This window comes from Zingiber officinale, chromosome 10A, assembly GCF_018446385.1.
Source record: "Zingiber officinale cultivar Zhangliang chromosome 10A, Zo_v1.1, whole genome shotgun sequence".
Classification (NCBI taxonomy): Eukaryota; Viridiplantae; Streptophyta; class Magnoliopsida; order Zingiberales; family Zingiberaceae; genus Zingiber; species Zingiber officinale.
Genome location: NC_056004.1, coordinates 93,718,537 through 93,737,969, shown reverse-complemented (window position 1 = coordinate 93,737,969; position 19,433 = coordinate 93,718,537). Strand labels below are relative to the sequence as shown.

The following is a 19,433-nucleotide window of genomic DNA, read 5'->3' as shown; positions in this document are numbered from 1 at the left end:
TGTCGGACTAAGTCCACCTGCAGGGTTTAACATGACAATCCTTATGAGCTCCTCTTGGGGACATTATCAACCTAGATTTCTATGACACGGTTTCCTTCTATAATCAACAACACACACTATAAGTGATATCATTTCCCAATTTATCGGGCTTATTGATTCATCGAACTAAATCTCACCCATTGATAAATTAAAGAAATAAATATCAAATATATGTGCTTGTTATTATATTAGGATTAAGAGCACACACTTCCATAATAACCAAGGTCTTTGTTCCTTTATAAAGTCAATATAAAGAAACGACCTCAAATGGTCCTACTCAATACACTCGAGTGTACTAGTGTAATTATGGTCAAGATAAACTAATACCTAATTACACTACGACCTTCTAATGGTTTGTTCCTTTCCATTCGGTCGTGAGCTACTGTTTATAATTTATAAGGTACTGATAACATCATCTTCCGTATGTGACACCACATATTATGTTATCTACAATATAAATTAAATGAACAACTACAAACAAATGTAGATAATTAGACCAAATGTGATTCTTTATTCATAATGAATGTTTACAAAGCTTAGGCTTTCAGTATACACTCCAACAATCTCCCACTTATACTAATGACTAGCTGCCATATCTTCTACCATACATCCGATTCCCATTCCCTCCACATGCCGATCGAAAGCTTTGCGGAAGGGCCTTAGTGAAAGGATCCGGGTTATCTGCTGATGCAATCTTGGCGATGACAACTTCTCCTCGCTTCACGATATCTCTTATTAGGTGGTACTTGCGCTCTATATGTTTACTTGCCTTATGGGCTCGTGGTTCCTTCGAGTTTGCAACGCTATTATCACAATAAATTGTGATGATTTTGGGCAAACCAGGAATCACATCTAAGTCCATTAGAAAGTTCCTGAGCCATACTGCTTCTTTAGCTGCCTCAGAGGCGGCTACATACTTAGCTTCCATGGTTGAGTCCGCATTTCGCTTAACACTCCTCCATGAAATGGCTCCACCTCCTAAAGTAAACACATAGCTGATGTAGACTTACTGTTATCCCTGATTGGAAATCTGAATCCGTGTAACCCACAGGGAGCAAATCGTCTGCTTGGTAAACTAGCATATAATCTCTAGTCCTTCTCAGGTACTTTAATATATGCTTTACCGCAGTCCAATGTCCTTGTCCAGGGTTACTCTGATATCTGCTAACCATGCCCACGGCAAAACAGATATCAGGTCTCGTACATAGCATTGCATACATTAGGCTTCCTACAGCTGAAGCATAAGGAACTGCTTTCATGTCCTCTATCTCTTTCGATGTCTTTGGAAATATCTCTTTAGATAGAGCTACTCCATGTCTAAAAGGTAAGAAACCTTTCTTGGAATCCTGCATGCTAAAACGAGCAAGGATTGTATCTATATATGAAGCTTGGGACAGACACAACATTCTTTTCTTACGATCCCTTATAACTTTGATCCCAAGAATGTGTGCACAATCTCCTAAGTCCTTCATATCAAATTGTTTGGACAACCATACCCTTACGTCTGATAATACATTGACATTGTTGCCAATTAACAAAATATCATCTACGTATAGTACAAGAAATACCACCACGTTTCCGTTACACTTCTTATACACACAAGACTCATCCGGACTTTGAATAAATCCATATGACTTCATTAAACCGGATGTTCCAAGACCTTGAAGCTTGCTTCAGTCCATAAATGGACCGATTAAGCTTGCACACTAGATGCTCTTTGCCTTTTCAATGAACCCTTCCGTTGCTTCATATGGATGTTCTCTTCAAGACTTCCATTAAGGAAAGTCTTGACATCCATTTGCCAAATCTCATAATCCATATGAGCGAATGGATAAGAGTATCCGGATAGACTTAAGCATGGCTACTGGTGAAAAGGTTTCCTCATAATCGATTCCCTCTTTCCGAGTGTACCCTTTCGCAACAAGCCTAGCTTTGAAGGTTTCTACCTTCCCGTCTGTCCCTCTTTTCCTTTTGTAGATCCACTTGCATCCAACGGCTTTTACACCATCAGGTGGTTCTACAAGCTCCCAGACCTTATTAGAATACATGGACTCTCTTTCGAATTCATTGCCTTTTGCCAAGAATCGCATCTATATCTTGGAGTGCTTTCTCATATACCTGGGATCGGGTTCATGTTTGGGATCAAGTCCGAAGACTCTCCCAAAAACATGAATCTTTCAGGTTGCCTCACAACCCTCCCACTACGACGAGGTACTGTTTGTGGTTGTGCATCATGTGTGACACGTGTTGCAGTCTCTTGTGGTACTTCATCTTGTACTGTTGGTACTGAAGTAGACATGTCCTCTCTAAGTTCTTCTAAAACAACTTTACTACTGGGCTTGTGATCCATTATATAGTCTTCTTCTAAAAACTGGGCATTGGTGCTAACAATGACCTTCTGGTCTTTAGGACTATAAAATAAACCACCTTTCGTTCCTTTAGGATATCCTACAAACACGCGAACTTCTGTACGAGATTCTAACTTATCAGCATCTGGTTTCAGCACATGTGCTGGACTACCCCAAATCCGAATATGTCTTAGACTGGGTTTTCGCCCATTCCACAATTATATGGGAGTAGAAGAAACTGATTTAGAAGGTACTAAGTTCAGAACGTATACTGCTGTTTCCAGAGCATATCCCCAAAACGAATTTGGTAATTCTGAATAACTCATCATCGATCTAACCATCTCCATAAGAGTCCTATTCCTTCGTTCTGCTACACCATTCTGTTGGGGTGTTCCAGGTGCGACAATTGGGATTGAATCCGACCTCGATAAGTAATTCCTAAACTCTCCTAAGAGGTATTCGCCACCACGATCAGATCGTAGTGTCTTGATACTTTTACCTAATCGTTTCTCCACATCAGCCTTGTATTCTTTGAACTTGTCAAAGCATTCGGACTTGCGGCGCATTAGGTAAATGTATCCATATCTTGAATAATCGTCTATGAAAGAGACAAAATATTCAAAACCTCCTCTTGCTTGGACAGACATAGGACCACACAAATCAGAGTGAACCAACTCTAACACTTCTTTGGCTCTATACCCCTTGGCCTTGAATGGCCTCTTGGTCATTTTACCTTCTAAGCAAGATTCACAAGTTGGAAAATTTTCCAACTCTAATGAACTCAAAAGTCCATCGGCTATAAGCCTCTGAATCCTACTTAAATTAATATGACCAAGTCTTAGATGCCAAAGATATGCTTGGTTCATTTCTGAAGGTTCTTTTCTCTTATTAGAATTAGAAGATGAGTTATAAATTTCCATGTTTTGCTTTGTGGAAGAAATTGGATTTAAAATATACAAATTGCCAACTAATGCACCAGAACAGATAATCACTTTATTTCTTTTAATAACTACATCGTTACCAAAGGAAACTGAATATCCATCTAAAAACAGTTTAGAAACTGAAATTAAATTCTTTCTAAAACTAGGTACATAAAGATAATTTCTTAAAACCAAATTTTTATTTCTACTAAAAGATAAGTAGACGTCTCCCACTGCAACAGCCACCTTAGTAGCATTGCCCATGTAGACGGTAATTTCTCCTTCAGATAGTCGTCGGGTTTCCTGGAACCCCTGCAAGGAATTGCAGACATGATCAGTGGCTCCCGTATCTACACACCAGGTGCTGGTAGATAACACCGCTAAACATGTTTCAACAACTAGAGCATGAGATATACCTTTGTTTTGGTTCTTACGAGGACAGTCCGCCTTCCAATGCCCTGACTGCTTGCAGATGAAGCACTTGCCCTTCGGCTTTTTCATTCCAGCTTTAAATCCTGTACTCTGAGATTTATTCACTTTCTTTCGAACCAACTTGTTTCTTCTTCTTCTTTCCTCTCGGTTTAGAAGTAGAACCATTTTCAACATAGTGAATTTGAGAATTTTGAATACTAGCTTGAAGTTCCGTCAGTAGTTCCCCAATGAATAAATCCTCTTATTCATATTATAGTTCAGGAGGAACTGCTCAAAACTTCTAGGTAGCGTTTGGAGGATCATATCGATCTGGGTTTCCATCAATTTCTCCTCCAAGGATCAGTATCTGTTCGGATAAGCCATCATGTTTAGGATATGATCCCACAGGAGTACCCTCTTGCATGGTGGTCATTATCTTTCTCATAGCTTCTTATCTAGAAGCCCTATCCCGATGACCAAAGAGTTCCTTGAGATTGTTCATAATATCATAATTGGTAAATCTTTATCTTGATGTTGCAATACATTTGACATTGAAGCCAAATGTAACACCGTGCCATCTCATCCGCCTTTACCCATCTCTTATGATATTCAATCTCCTCTTGGGTAGATTCACCGATGGGTGCATCAGGACAAGGTTCAGTCAGTCAGCAGTCAGAACAATATCCAGGTTTCTTTTCCAATCTATGTAATTTGGTCCAATAAGTCTATTTTGTTGAAGTATGATGGACAGTGGGTTGAAAGTCATCCTAAGAATCACAAATAACTTTTGGTCGAACTCTAAATTTAGAATAATATTGATTCCTCAAACAATACTATTTTAAATTAACCAACACCTCATAACACCGTGAAGTTTGTATGCCACGTTAGTGTGGACGTATACAATTTCAACATTTGTAAAAGGAGGGTTTAACCCATTAATTTTATTATCTTGTCAACCTAACTTTTGACAAATAAAATTAATAGTTGGTATTATTTGGTCTCACAAATAATAACAGTGACTCCGTTGGGGAGGATACTATTAGATGTGTCTAAGTGTTCACCATTACTTGACACTAAGTCCATTAATAAGATTATGCCCCTTCCGTTGGGGAAGATCACACGCTCTTGATTAACTTCCTATAGTCATCCAGAAATGGAAGTCTGTTCTAGTGATCCGCAAACAAGCTCATCCGTTATGGAGGAAGGCACTCAGAGCCAACGCGCAAGCTTGTTTGCATCACTTACAAACCAGTAATGGAGACCATGGGATTTACTTAAAAATCCCTCTCCCACTTAGTTATTTACAAATGAGGAATTTTAACTATGCTAGCCTACTAAACTTGTAAACTAACATGCACACACAGCACAATATAAAAGCAATAAATAGAAAATCTAATTTTCAACTATTATGGCTTTTATCTTTAATTGTCCTCCGTGTGTTGTCATCCGAAGCTGCTGCCATATTTGGCCACCGCCACCGGGTCTGTCGCATCCATCTTGCTCCGAGTTCCGCTGCGCCTCTAGTCCTTAGAAGGTTCCACGCTTTGCAAGATTCGATCCATGACATAAATAGAATTTTACATTTTGATCCTATATTCCATAAAAGGAATGTACATGTATCTAGATCAAAAATAAAATCCTAATAAAACTAAATACGCTCCTGCAGTATTTTAATACAATCATGCACACATATAAATTGCCCTTGACATGTCCAGGGTCCAATCACACACATAATTAACTAAAAGCCATAATAGTTGGATCCTGCGTCCATAGAGTTAGCACATCCTACTATTAACCTCGCCTAAATTATGTATGACATGTGCATAATTAAACTAAATACCAAATACACGAGGCAAAACCCTAGCTCTAATACCAATTGTTGGTTCTACTACAGAAATATAGGTTCCACTGTATAAAAATTTTGTACAAAGGTCGAACCTTTCCTAGCTACCATGTGTTCTTTTAAATTAAATTTTGGATCGCTGCATGAACTTAACACGTTTGATCCAAAACTTAATCTATTTGTTCTTTTAGGTTTTGACTTGGATCTCTGCGGAACTTAACACGTTCGACCCAAGTCTCCTTAAGTTATTAATTCCATTAAATATTAATTTCCATAAAGGTTCCCATCGACGTGGCGAGGCACATGACCTTCTTGGATATGGGAGCAACCACCACCGACTAGACAAAACCTTTAATAGAAAGCTAATATTTAATTTCCTAAAATAACTTTAGGTTAACCAAAGAGAGCAATCAAATCACAAGGAAAAGAAAGAAACAAAAGAACACAACTTCAAAAAAACATATTCGAAATTCTAGAACGTAAGCCTCTTGTATTTGGTATTATTTCCATAAATAACTAGCATGATGCGAAAATAGAAATTACTAATTATACCTTGTAGAAAAACCTCTTGATCTTCTACCGTATTCCTCTTCTAACCTCAGACGTTGTATGGGCAACGATCTTCCGAGACGAGAAACCACCAACCACCTTCTTCTCCTCCAAGCAAGGTTCGGCCACAAAGGAAGAACTTTACCAAAGAAGAAAATCAAAATACTAACCAAGCTCCAAGAGATGCTAGCTTTCTCTCCTTCTTCTTCTTCTTCTCCAAGTAGTATCCGGCCACCACAAGAACTCCAAGAAAGATGAAGTATTCGGCCACCACAAGAGGAAGAGAGGGAGAGGGTAATGGCCGGCCACAACACCAAGGAAAAAGGGAGAGAAAACAATAGAGGTTGTATCTCATGAAGGCACCCCTACCCCTTCTTTTATATTCCTTGGCCTAGGCAAATTAGGAAATTTATTTACAATAAAATTTCCTTAATTTCCTTGACATGATTTATTTGAGAAAAATAAAATAAAATTTCCCAAATAAACTCTAATGGCCGGCCACATCAAGAGGAAGCAAATTGGACAAGTTTCAATCAACAATTAAAACTTTCCTTATTTGTTTCCGGAAATTTTAAAAAAATAAAATTTCTCTTTAAAAATCTCTTCATGGTTAATAAAAGGAAATATCTATAATTTTAATTTTATTAACATGTGAATAATTTTAAAGAGAAAATAAAATCTCTCCAATCTACAAATAAGGAAAGAGATCTAATCTCTTTCTTTAATCTTTTGTAAATCTTTTACAAGAGAGATATTTTAATTTTAATTCTCTTTAAATTATATCTACCACATAATAAAAATTAAAATTAAATTTCTTTTTAATTTATTTTGCCGGCCCTACTAGCTTGGGTTCGAGCTACAATCTTATACCTAGGCCGGCCTAGCTTGATCCCAAGCTAGCTTGGCCGGCCCTATGGGTGGGTATAGGTGGGTATAGAACTCTATAAATAAGAGGCTACGATAGGGACCGAGGAGGAATTGGTTTTGGTCTCCGATAAAATTAGCATCCGTGTTCGCCCAACACAACTTAATTTTATCAATGATAATTCATTCCACTAGAGAACTATCATTGAACTACCGCACCAATCCCAAATTACATTTTTGGGCTCCTTCTTATTATGAGTGTGTTAGTCTCCCTGTGTTTAAGATATCGAATGTCCACTAATTAAGTGAGTTACTGACAACTCATTTAATTAATGTCTAAGTCCAAGAGTAGTACCACTCAACCTTATCGTCATGTCGGACTAAGTCCACCTGCAGGGTTTAACATGACAATCCTTATGAGCTCCTCTTGGGGACATTATCAACCTAGTATCTCTATGACACAGTTTCCTTCTATAATCAATAACACACACTATAAGTGATATCATTTCCCAATTTATCGGGCTTATTGATTCATCGAACTAAATCTCACCCATTGATAAATTAAAGAAATAAATATCAAATATATGTGCTTGTTATTATATTAGGATTAAGAGCACACACTTCCATAATAACCGAGGTCTTTGTTCCTTTATAAAGTCAGTATAAAGAAACGACCTCAAATGGTCCTACTCAATACACTCTGAGTGTACTAGTGTAATTATATGGTCAAGATAAACTAATACCTAATTACACTACGACCTTCTAATGGTTTGTTCCTTTCCATTCTGGTCGTGAGCTACTGTTTATAATTTATAAGGTACTGATAACATCATCTTCTGTATGTGACACCACATACTATGTTATCTACAATATAAATTAAATGAACAACTACAAACAAATGTAGATAATTAGACCAAATGTGATTCTTTATTCATAATGAATGTTTACAAAGCTTAGGCTTTCAGTATACACTCCAACAGTTAGTAGGGAGGGCGGGCGTTACAGGTTGGTATCAGAGCGAGGTTATTGCCAGCTCACTACACACACATCAAGCCTCCGACCTGTCGCTCCAAGTAAGAATGTGTAATCTCAGAGTTCTCAGATGTGAAAGGTTGATTCTGAAGCTCCTGCCTGGGGCTTCTTTTATATGTTGCTCCGAGCGCCTGGATTCCTTCCGGGCGCCTGGAATGTGACGTAGCTGCTCAAACTGAGATGCTCCACGTGGCGACGCGCGAGTTTGGATGAAGTTTGCCTCCCGGGCGCCCAGATCCCTTCCGGGTGCCCGGACCTCCGGGCGCCTGGATTCCTTCCGGGTGCCCGGACCTTGTTTTCCCGCAGAATCCGTCCTGCAAGACAAACGTTAGTCCGGAGGCAAATTTACCCTGCAACACAGATTGTTAGCAAAAGCAAAATGAGTATGAATTAGCAAAAAGAAGTATGACTTAGATTCCGTCTTCCCGAGACCAGAATCTAGTCACGATCTCGACTTAGACATCTGAAATGGATCTAAGCCGGATCGACGCCTAATGTTCCCTTCCCGGGAACGCGTCCTCGCAGTCACTCCCCTCCAGTGACTTACCTTACTTACCTGCCAGACGTCCGGTCAGCCCTTCGACCCGTCCGGTCCGCCCGTCGACCTAGCTGGACTTCTTGCCAAGCGTCCGGTCAGCTCGTCGACCCGCTTGGACTTCTCGCCAGCTATCCGGTCAGCCCGTCGACCTAGCTGGACTTCGTGCCAGACATCCGGTCAGCCCGTCGACCTGTCTGGACTTCTCCTTCACACTCGATCAAAGTGTCAGATAACAACAAAACTAACTTAACCTATTTGTCATTCATCAAAATCTGGGTTAAATCGTTAGTGCTAACCGCACCAACACTAAGTTGTTTTTCGGAGAGTTGCGTTCGTCGGTGAAGAGCTGGAAGGTCTGTGGCGAGAGAACAAGCCGTTCGTTGGTGAAGAGCTGGAAGGAGAACCCCTTTCTTACTGTAAAAAATGACTGCCGAGAGCTCGACGATCCAACTTCCAGGTAATTACCGTCCGAAAAAACTCAACCATGGTTGGGTTTGAGTTTAATTAAGGGTTTTAAAAAGAAAAAAAAAAGAAACACGTGTCAACTAATTAATGGGTTCGTGCATTACCTGTAGGGGTAGGATCGAACGAACCCTAAATTTCTCTAGTTCATATCCTCTGTTCCCAAATTTTTCTGTCCTCATGTCCTCTATCGATCGGACGGACCAGATTACATCTCAAGGTATCATGACATCTTTAAGATGTGTGCAGTATCCTCATGATGTGCAAGACATCCTTGAAATGTAATCTGGTCCGTCCGATCGACAGGGGACACGGGGACAGAGAAATTTGAGTTCGGATCCTCTGTCTCCAAATTTCTCTAGTTCAGATCCTCTGTCCCTAAATTTCTTTGTCCTCGTGTCCCCTGTCGATCGGACGAACCAGATTACATCTCAAGATATCATGACATCTTTAAGATGTGTGCAGTATCCTTATGATGTGCAAGGCATCCTTGAGATATAATCTGGTCCGTCCAATCAACAAGGAGACACGGGGATAGAGAAATTTGAGTTCAGATCCTCTGTTCCCGTGTCCCCTGTCGATCGGACGGACAGAGAAATCTAGTCCATCCTCATGATGTGCAAGACATCCTTAAGATGTAATCTTGTCCGACCAATCAGTAAGGAGATACGGGGACAGAGAAATTTAGGGACAGAGGATCCAAACTCGACAATTAGGGTTTTACAAGTGATTCAGGTTCGGTTTATGCAGGTTTAAACAGGTTTAATTTCGAACCAAGTCCAATTTAGACTCTTGGTTTACCAAATTGAACCTGTTTATTTTTAGCCATCGCTCTGGTGGTCCGGATCGCAAGTGGACCAGGAGATCTGCTCTCGTTCACCACCCGCACGTCTGCCGACCGCTCTGGCCGGCGCCGCGACCACTGACGGTTGCCCGTCGCATGGCTGACTTCGACGCACGACCACTCGACGCCCACCGACCGTCGCCTGCCGCCCGCTCGACTTCGATGAACGCCCTCTCGACGCCCTATCCGGGATGCTCGATCAAAATTTCTTCCCTTCCCATGCTACAATGGTGCGTCCACCGAGTTTTAGGTTAACGGAGAGGATTTTAAAAATCTCTCCTTTGGTTATCCACCGGCTATACGGTGGAAGGATTTTCGAAATCGGAACTCTCCTCTCCACCCGGTGAATTCCACCGGGTTAAACTCACACCCTAGAGCTCCTCACGGATTCTTTACCGCAATCCCTTGTCAATTTGCATGGAGAGAATTATTCTCTGTCGCCATCTCGAAGACCTACGTACGCTACGTTCCAAATGGGATACGCAGGGAGGCACCACAGAGAGAGATGCACTCAATTTGCTTTCGGCCTAGTAGTGTCCTGCGTTGCACTATTCACCACAAGCTACACCCTCCATTATCCTCCCCTCGATTCCAAGTGCCACGCAGGCATCAACCGATAAGTCCCAATCGTTCACCTTCACAAATATGGTTGGCTGGTTGCTTCCCATCCATCATTGTTGGGTTGGTTGATGAGCCTGGTGCTGGAGGGAGGTTATGGAGGCTTCGGAGCATTCCGAGGCACTGGAATACACGCCGACATGGATTCTGGCTGCAGTCTGCACCGCTATTGTCTTTATCTCTCTGCTCGCTGAGCGCGGTCTCCATTTCCTCGGAAAGGTACGATTTTTATTCATCGGCTCTTTGCCGGTTACCTTTTTATCCGCTCTTCTCACGACTTGTAATCCTGTAATAAAACTTTCGCCTTTTTGTCTGTCTTTTACTTGTTCAAACTCCTACTTTATTTCTGGTGTCATTCATTATAAACAGTAAAAATCTCTTCCTCTGTCTGTATCATTACATTATGAACAGTAGAAGTTGATGTCCTTTTGCTACCCATTGGAAGTTTTTTAACTTCCGATTTTGATTCTAGAAGAGTTTTAATTTATTGTCTGATGTGCTTATTTGTTCTATTATTCGTACTATTTTTTTTGTTCAATGTTCTAGTGCTATATTTCCTCTTGTTGTTGAAGCTGATGACATATAGATGGACGTGTATAATATTCTTCTTGTTATTATCATGATGCATTTCTTATTCTCGAGGATGGTCTTTTGGCTTTTTCCTTTTGCTATTCCTTTTGTATGTTCTAGCTCATAAGATCCATTCCTTGTCTGTTATTGTTCACCATGGCCAATAGGCACAATTTTTCTAAATAACCATGTTTCATAGGCTAATAGGCTGGGAAAAACTAAGGTTAAAGGATGAAAAAGAAGAAAGGAGAATTATTGAAAGTGGTAGGTGACCTAGAGGCATGTTATCACTTTCCTAAGGCAAAAATGCTCTCAGGACACAACAAAGTGTTAAAAATTATGAATGATCATAATCTCGATTGATGTTAGTCTTTTATAGAATAGGAATTTCAAGCAGTCGCCATGGGCAAGAGGCACAGCCTTTCTAAATGGCCAAGAGTTTACACTAGAGCTCATGGTGTTTGATTGTGAATTGTGGTTTCCAGTGAAGACTTTTCTCCATCTTTTATCCTTTCTTTTCACGATGCAGTCATATGCAGTTAGAGAATCGTGCCTATCTGCATTTTAGAAACAATTATTATTTTAACATTTTTACATTCCTTTATATGATCCCCTTTCATTTCATGGTGAAAGTATGACTTATTCTTTTTTATACGTGTTTTTTTTAATATGTTCTCATTTTTCTTGACTTTACAGAGTTTTGAGCCTTATCAGAACCATTGTGGTTCACAACATTTAACATTTGAACTCAGAAACATGGAGCATCACATGCAAAAAAACTTGCATCAATTTGCAAATGAGTAGTGAATTGCTGTATATAAAATATTTCATGAGGGAACAATATTTCTTCCTCTATTCATCCAAAGGAGGAAGGAAGCTTTGAAGAATAACTCTCACTTGAAGAGAATTAGGAACACTAACTTGTAATGTACCAAACTATGGAATCGAAATCTACAATTTGTTCCTTGACCCATACTTGCCATGTTTTTGGTCATTTAAAAATATTTTATCACCAAAAATTTTTTTGTTACCTTTTTCTTGTTCATGTATTTAGCTTTTATAGTAGTTCATATCTCCTTTGGGGTTTTCAGATTTCAATAGAGATTATTGAGGCTATTGGTCAGTGAATTAAATTATTTTTTCATTAAGTAGAGTTTTCTTTTTGTCCTACTCTATCACCCATTATTTTAATTCAGCATTACGATTTTAAGTCATTAGACTGCGAGACAAAGCTACATGGCATATAAATGGATAGAAAGTTCCATCTAGGCTGATTTTGTCGAAACAAGTATGCATCAACTTCTAAGTTTATAGTAAATTCACTTCGCTTAGGACAATACTAGTTTTATTAGCACTTAATATTATACAAACCTTTTATTCTTCTTTTTTTTCATAACAAATTTTTTTTTCCTTTCAGATTTTGAAGCATAATCAGCAGAATGCATTGTATGAGGCTTTACAAAAGCTAAAAGAAGGTAAGCTTAGTTGGAAGAGCTCGCCTAATCTTCCAAGGAAATTTTGAACACAAAATAACTAGCTTTAGATCCCCCTCTTAGTAAGCAAGTTGTCGAATATCTTATTTTTGTCATGCATTGATAGTATGAATATATATACAAGATGGTTTTGATTTACCACTATAACATGAAAAATAGGCTAAGTTGACATTGGCATAGTTCAAAAATAAAGAATAGTGTCTAGAAAATTTTTTAATTTACCCTCATTTTATCCTAGAGTTTCATTGTAATTTACCTCTAGCTGTAACAGGTTTAGAATAATTTACCGCTAGTTTCAAACCATTACTCTAGAAATCTACTCCTCTTCTGGAATAATTTGGATGAACTATTCTACATCTTCAATTCCATCTTGCATACTGTTTTTCAATGTAATAGGACCTAGAAATTACTACCTATTGTATTACATTTTTTTTTTTCCATACTTGATGAGTATTGGATATTGTAGGATTACTACTAACGAAGTGACTATTTTCTTGCAGAGTTGATGCTCCTTGGGTTTATATCCCTTTTGTTAACAGTCTTTCAAAGGACCATTAACCACATATGTGTTCCAAAAAGCTATTTCTTCCACATGCTTCCATGTAACGAAAAATCTTTTTCCCATAATGGGAAGGTTCATCATGATAAGGGCGTGAACCATCAAATAACCCAGAAACATAGGAAGCTTTTGTCTGAGAATGAGGATACTGATATTTGCCTGAGTAAGGTTAGCTTAGATTTTTGGAAGATTTTATTTGAAAGTAAATGTCTCAATTAAAATTTGAACAAATTTGCCATTAGCTTAATAGCATTTGATCATTTCTTCATCTCCTATAGTCTTGTAAATTGGAAATTTTTGTCATGCATAAATTTGCCATTAACTTGTGGACTATCATGGAGGAGGAAGCTAGTTGTGCTTTGTTCACTCACAGATGCTCGTGGAAGAGGAAGTAGTTTCTCACAACCATATCTCGTGTTGTTCCACGCGCCGATATGAGATCATCAAGTGTATTGATCTCTGTGTTTATATATTGATAAATAAGTCCTTCATGATGCAACTTCCTAGTCTTATGCATTAATAAAGTAACAAATAAAAATAAAAAGATCATCAAGTGATACGTTGAATCTCTTTGCACCTTATTTGTAAAGTTCATTTTTGTAGTGGGTATCCCAGTAATTTGACATTAATTAAGTTTTCTTTAACAATTTTATGGAATCATCTTTAACAATTATTAGTTATTAATTACAGGGCAAAATTCCACTTTTGTCGATTGAGGCATTAGAACAGCTGCACATCTTTATATTTGTGCTAGCAGTTGTCCATGTTGTGTTCTGTGCAACTACCATGATTCTAGGAGGAGCAAAGGTAACTGTCACAAAGTTCAAAAAAATCTATGCAGAGTTTATTATATTGGAATTGAATAATATGTTCAATCTTTTTGTAGATCAGAAAATGGAAACACTGGGAAAATGATATCAGGAAGCAGCAGCTCAAGAAAGAAAATCGTAAGCTATTTCATTAGTTCACCATCAATTTCTGCCCCTATAAATTGTTTTGTCAACAAACAAGATCTTACTCCTGGTTGCGATAAGTTTCTCCTCAGTCTCTATAGATGAACATGATACACATGCCAGTCACCATCATGAGTTTGTGATGAAGCGTGCAATAGGGCTTTGGCAAAAGTCAATTATCGTAAGCTGGACAGTAAGTTCCAATTTTTTTAAATGTAACAGTTTGCTCGCATATGATGCCTATGCGTGCCATTATTTCCACCCACAAATTTAATAAGTATACAGAATTTTGTGTTATAGATGATGACAACAAGTCTTAACGGTTGAATAATGCTTCAACATTGCCAAAATAGTTGATAATGCATGTCCCTTAAAAACCTCTAAAAGCATGCTCTGTTAGTATCAGATTCTTAAAGTTAATTGCCATGTTATATGTGCTTGAATAGATGTCATTCTTCAAGCAGTTTCATGCCTCTGTCACCAAATCAGATTACAGAGCATTGAGATCAGGTTTTATAATGGTGAGTTGTAAAATTTCATCAAATTATAACTGTAATTTCTTCTTTTAATACTATTCATCTAATTTTTTTTTCTTCACATAAAATCATGCCAGAGACATTGCAGTACAAACCAAAGATTTGATTTTCACAAATATATGTTACGCACTCTTGAGGATGATTTCAAGATGGTTGTTGGTATAAGGTGGATTATTGGCAAACTGAAGTACATTTATTACTTTTAATTGATTTTCTATCAAGTTAAATGTGTGTGCTCATATGCAGCTGGTACTTGTGGCTTTTTGTTGTTATATTCCTCTTGCTGAATGTGAATGGTATGCTGGAAACAACCAATAGCTCTTCAGGAACTCTTAAATAATAACACTAACAAACTTATAAAATACTATCACTTACTATGAAACTGCTCATTTCTAGCCATGTCTAACATCTATCGCCTTTGTTTAATTATTTCAGGATGGCACACTTTTTTTTGGCTGTCTTTCTTGCCACTTGTTGTAAGTCTTCTTACAATTCTATTAATTCCTTTAACGTTCATAATTTGTCATATCTGTTAAAAAGAATGGGCAAAAATCAAAAGAGTGTCCCTTTTTAATGAATTGTCAAAGGGGCGCCCTACTTTAATTTATTAGCAAAAGGGCCCCCCACCCCTTATACATTTACCCTTCTATCCTCCGGTACAATAATTGCTTTTGATACATGCATGTACACACGCACTCCCGCCTATATTCCTGCCTAAATCTTGATTTGAGGTTGTGTTGTAGCAGCTACGATTTCGTAGCTTTCTTGAAAAGAACTTTTTTGAATCTAAGACTGTTACACATCGAGAAACTAATTCAGTGTATACATCTTTGAATTCGTTTTTGACTAATCCGATGTGTGCATCTTTGAGTTCATTTCTATTCTTATTCCGAGTCAAGAAACTAATCCAATGTGTGCATCTTTGAATTTGTTTCTAATAAATTAATCTGAGTCCGAGTAAATTTGAATTCGTTTCTTATAAACAAATCGAAAATTATCAAAGGTCTCCGAAAAGGCCCTAAATGATGTTATTTGGATCCGAAACTTGGCCGGTTTTAGGTTTCACCCGTAACAAATATAGATCTCTGAACAAACTTCAATTAAAGAAAAAAAAAAAAAAGAGCACCTCGTTCTGATATCCGAGTCAAAAAAATTATGGATTTTGGAAGTTTACTATGCCGTTCCTGTATCATTTACTAACCACTCTTAGTTGTAGTTGTAGTAGCTATGGTTCCGTAGTTGCTACAATTGTGTGACAGCTTAGTTGTAGTAGCTACAAAACCGTAGCTGCTACAACTGTGTAGTTGTAGCCACTTATAGGAGATAGAAAATAAGTTGTTACTTTATAGTGGAGGATAGATGTGTCATTTTACAAGAGGTGGGACGCTCTTTTGATAATAAATTAAAGTAGGGTGCTCCTTTAATGATTCGTTAAAAGGAGCGTCCTTTTGATTTTTACCCAAAAAGAATCTTTAATAGCTAAGGGTGCTCTTCCTGTGCAATGCAAGTTGCGAAATGGTGTTGCTCCTATCATATGAAATTTGTTAGACTTTGATTGCATGCCATTGGTGGGGGTGAAATTAGCCTTAAAGAAAACATTTACATGCTTCAAGATCCTTAATCGTTATTGATTGACAAGTTATCATTCATTGTGACCCACCAGCAATCCAATTTCCAACATAATGCATTTCTCCTTATATATTGTTTTTCCCACTTAGAGAGGTTTAGCAAGAGCTTTATTTTGGGGGGAGAAACTCAAGGAGTTGCACATTGCTTGAAGCCACATTCTAATATGGTTATCTATTGATGAATGTGACAATGGAATATGTGGGCAATCATAACGAACTTCGAAAAACAACACACGACGCTTAATCAATAGTGCATAGTGCAAAATGTGACACGCGATATTGGATTAAATAGAACAGTTCATTGCCCCATTTTGTTGTGTTCTGATGAAAATTATTAAACAAATCGAAGTAGTGACAATTCTTATGTGTAAAATCATTTTCTCATTAGCTTAAGCTTTTGGGATGAGTGTATACCTACTCATGATTTCAAACACATTCCAAATCCATATTTTGCTCCTTAATGCACTTTGTGAAATCTTAACAATATTATTGACTTGAAATTTTAGCTAGCAATTGAATTTAATCGGGGGTTGAAATCTCAGCTTCTGCTAGCAGTTGGCACAAAGTTGGAGCAGATCATTACATGCTTGGCTCAAGAAGCTGCAAAGAAGCCTGCAGATGGTCATGAGGCACCACAAGTGAAGCCATCCGACCGCCACTTTTGGTTCGGTAGGCCTGGAATAGTCCTACATTTGATCCATTTTATCTTATTTCAGAATGCATTTGGGCTGGCTATTTTCTTCTGGATCTTGGTGAGCATATCCACAACAACCATGTTGCCATTACAAGATTCTTTTTCTAACATCAATCTTGGCATTCGTAGTGCACCTACGGATTTAAATCCTGTATTATGGAAAGAACTGGTTACGTCGTCCCCAGACTTGTCATCAGGTAATGCTCAGTAATGCAACTAATGGATTTATTTGTCGATATTGCAGATTTGCACTGTTCCATCGGTTTAACCGATTTATGTTTCTACTATCCCATTACAGTGTCGTGATTCAAGTCCTTTGCAGTTATAGCACCCTCCCACTGTATGTCATTGTTACCCAGGTTTGTAGGACCATGAGTCCATTTCTTCGTGGCAGATCGCCGCATCTACGCACTAACTACGACTCACTGTCTTATGAAGATGGGTGACATGTTCAAGCAAGCAATATTCGACCAGCAAATGCAAACTACTCTGCATAATTGGGCGGAAAACGTCAGGAAGAGAAAAAGAGGAAAGAATGCTGGTGTTTCATCCTTGATGAACGTTTTTACTTCCAAACGCAAAAAAGACGATGAGGCCGACAGTTCTCAAGGTGCCTAAATACAATATAAGTAGCATCTGAACATGCTTTTCCTATGATCTATATATATACAATTGCAGTTAAGATTACCAGATGCAGGTAAAGGACTTATCACTCTTGCTTGAGTAGTTCTAGTTCAAGAGTGGGGGTCCAAACCTGTTTTGATGAATTCAACTTCTACCTTGTCCCTACTTTTGTATTTTCATTCACCTAGAGGTGGCTGATTCGATCTCATGAAAGTTTTCATGTATCGCCGGATAAATTTGGGAAACACAGATAGGTCACAGGGGCGATCGAACATCACAAGTGATTTGAACACCGCAGGTATTTATTTATATTATGTGTAAATTGAACATTAATTACTTGGGAAATTCGTCTCTCTGTTTTATCATCGAATCAATCTAGTAAAAGGTTATTTCACTTATCCCAAGTGATTCAGTATTGTCAGTATCACAATGAGATATTGACATATAAGGGCGGAGCCCCTCTTGGGCTAGGATGGGCTCTAGCCCCACCTAACTTTTGTATATCTTTTGATTTTTTTTCAGCCCCACAAACTCTTTCACTATTTTCATTAGCTCCCTCCCCTTCCAAATTCCATCCTATTATCACCAAAAAAAAAAATTACTAGAAAAGACTTGAATCAGAATATTTAGCAAAAAAATGGTGAAAAACAAATTCTAATTTGTGTAGGTCATACGCGAGTCATTCTCTTTCGATTTCTAACATTTTGTCGGTAATTTCCTAAAGTTTGGGTCATGAGATGTGTGTATTCAAACTCTAAGAAAATTTCTTACCAAACATGGTCATGGCCATTGCCTCCCTTCGAGTTTTCTACACAAATTTTAGAAAAAAAAAAAAAACCATTGTGTGAAATTTTATTCTAACCAAAATCAATTTTGCTTTATTTTTTGAGGAGTTTTCAACTCAATTCCATGTCCTTGATTTGAGTTTTTTTAGGTGGTTGATTGTTAGAAATTGTGTCAACTCGATTTTGCTGTGATTTTGAGAGTGCTAAAGCTTGAGTCCAGTTTGTATTGGTCGATTTGCGGTATGTAGTGACAATTTTATTCAATTACTTTTGTTCAATTTTTGACTCATATCGGGCTAATATTGTTTATTGGTCGGTTTAGTATTGTAAATTTGAAATTGTGTAATTTTGAGATAAAATTCTCCGATCAAAGAAGCTATTGAAAAAGGGAATCGAAACTCATCAAAAGTAACATGTCGTGAAATATAAATTCGTCCTATAATTGGTATATGCAAGTAAAGATAATCATGGTGTAAAATGTTATAATCAAGGATAACACATTGTAATGAATGAGAGTTAAGTTTGTGTTTAGAGTAGAGGCATAATCACAGATAACATGTGCAACAAAAAATTCGAAGGAAAGTGTAATCAGGTGTTGATTATAAAATTTTTCAAAAGAACATTTATGATTAAGCAATAAAGTAGGAAATTGATTTATAAGATATGCGACAGTGCTAACAACTTCATCCAAAATTTACATGGAATTGATGGTGATGAAGAAGAGCTAAGACAGTTTTAACTATATGTCTATGTTTTCTCTTAGCAAAGGTATTTTGTTCTGAAGTGTGAGAACAAGAGACTCAATGAACAATTCCAGAAGAGACAAAATGACGATGGATCTATGATTTTTTTTTATTTATGTGGATGACGTCATAATAACCGACAATGATCATAAAGGTATCACAATTTTATTAAGTCTTCTCAATCAAAAATTTCTTACTCGAGATTTGTGTATTGCTCTTTTTTTTTTTTTTGTATTAAACTTATTCTACATGAGGAATGTTATCTCCTCTCTCAAAACAAATACATTACTGGTCTTCTTCAAAAAGCTAAGATGGATGAAGTATGTCCGGTCTCTGCACCTATTGCTATAAACAACTTCTTTGCAACTTCATCCTCTCTT

At 37.8% G+C, this 19,433-nt stretch overlaps 1 protein-coding gene across 3 annotated transcripts; it reads left to right on the top strand.

The window, feature by feature from the left end:
* The first annotated feature begins 9,399 nt into the window (after nt 1–9,399).
* LOC122027234 (MLO-like protein 13) lies at nt 9,400–17,880 on the top strand. 3 transcript variants are annotated; one of them, XM_042586162.1, is made up of 14 exons: nt 9,400–10,687; nt 12,456–12,513; nt 13,032–13,258; nt 13,781–13,897; nt 13,977–14,037; nt 14,136–14,236; nt 14,508–14,564; nt 14,657–14,745; nt 14,826–14,875; nt 15,015–15,055; nt 16,750–16,959; nt 17,031–17,098; nt 17,200–17,260; nt 17,340–17,880. In XM_042586162.1, exons 1-14 carry the CDS (start codon nt 10,565–10,567, stop codon nt 17,517–17,519), a joined length of 1,443 nt encoding a protein of 480 aa, XP_042442096.1. In that variant the 5' UTR covers nt 9,400–10,564; the 3' UTR covers nt 17,520–17,880. The 3 variants fall into 3 exon arrangements, with proteins under 3 accessions (XP_042442096.1, XP_042442095.1, XP_042442097.1); XM_042586161.1 differs by having other exon boundaries at nt 9,408–10,687; nt 14,490–14,564; XM_042586163.1 differs by lacking the exon at nt 9,400–10,687 and adding an exon at nt 10,697–10,756 and having other exon boundaries at nt 14,490–14,564.
* Nucleotides 17,881–19,433: the final 1,553 nt, after the last annotated feature.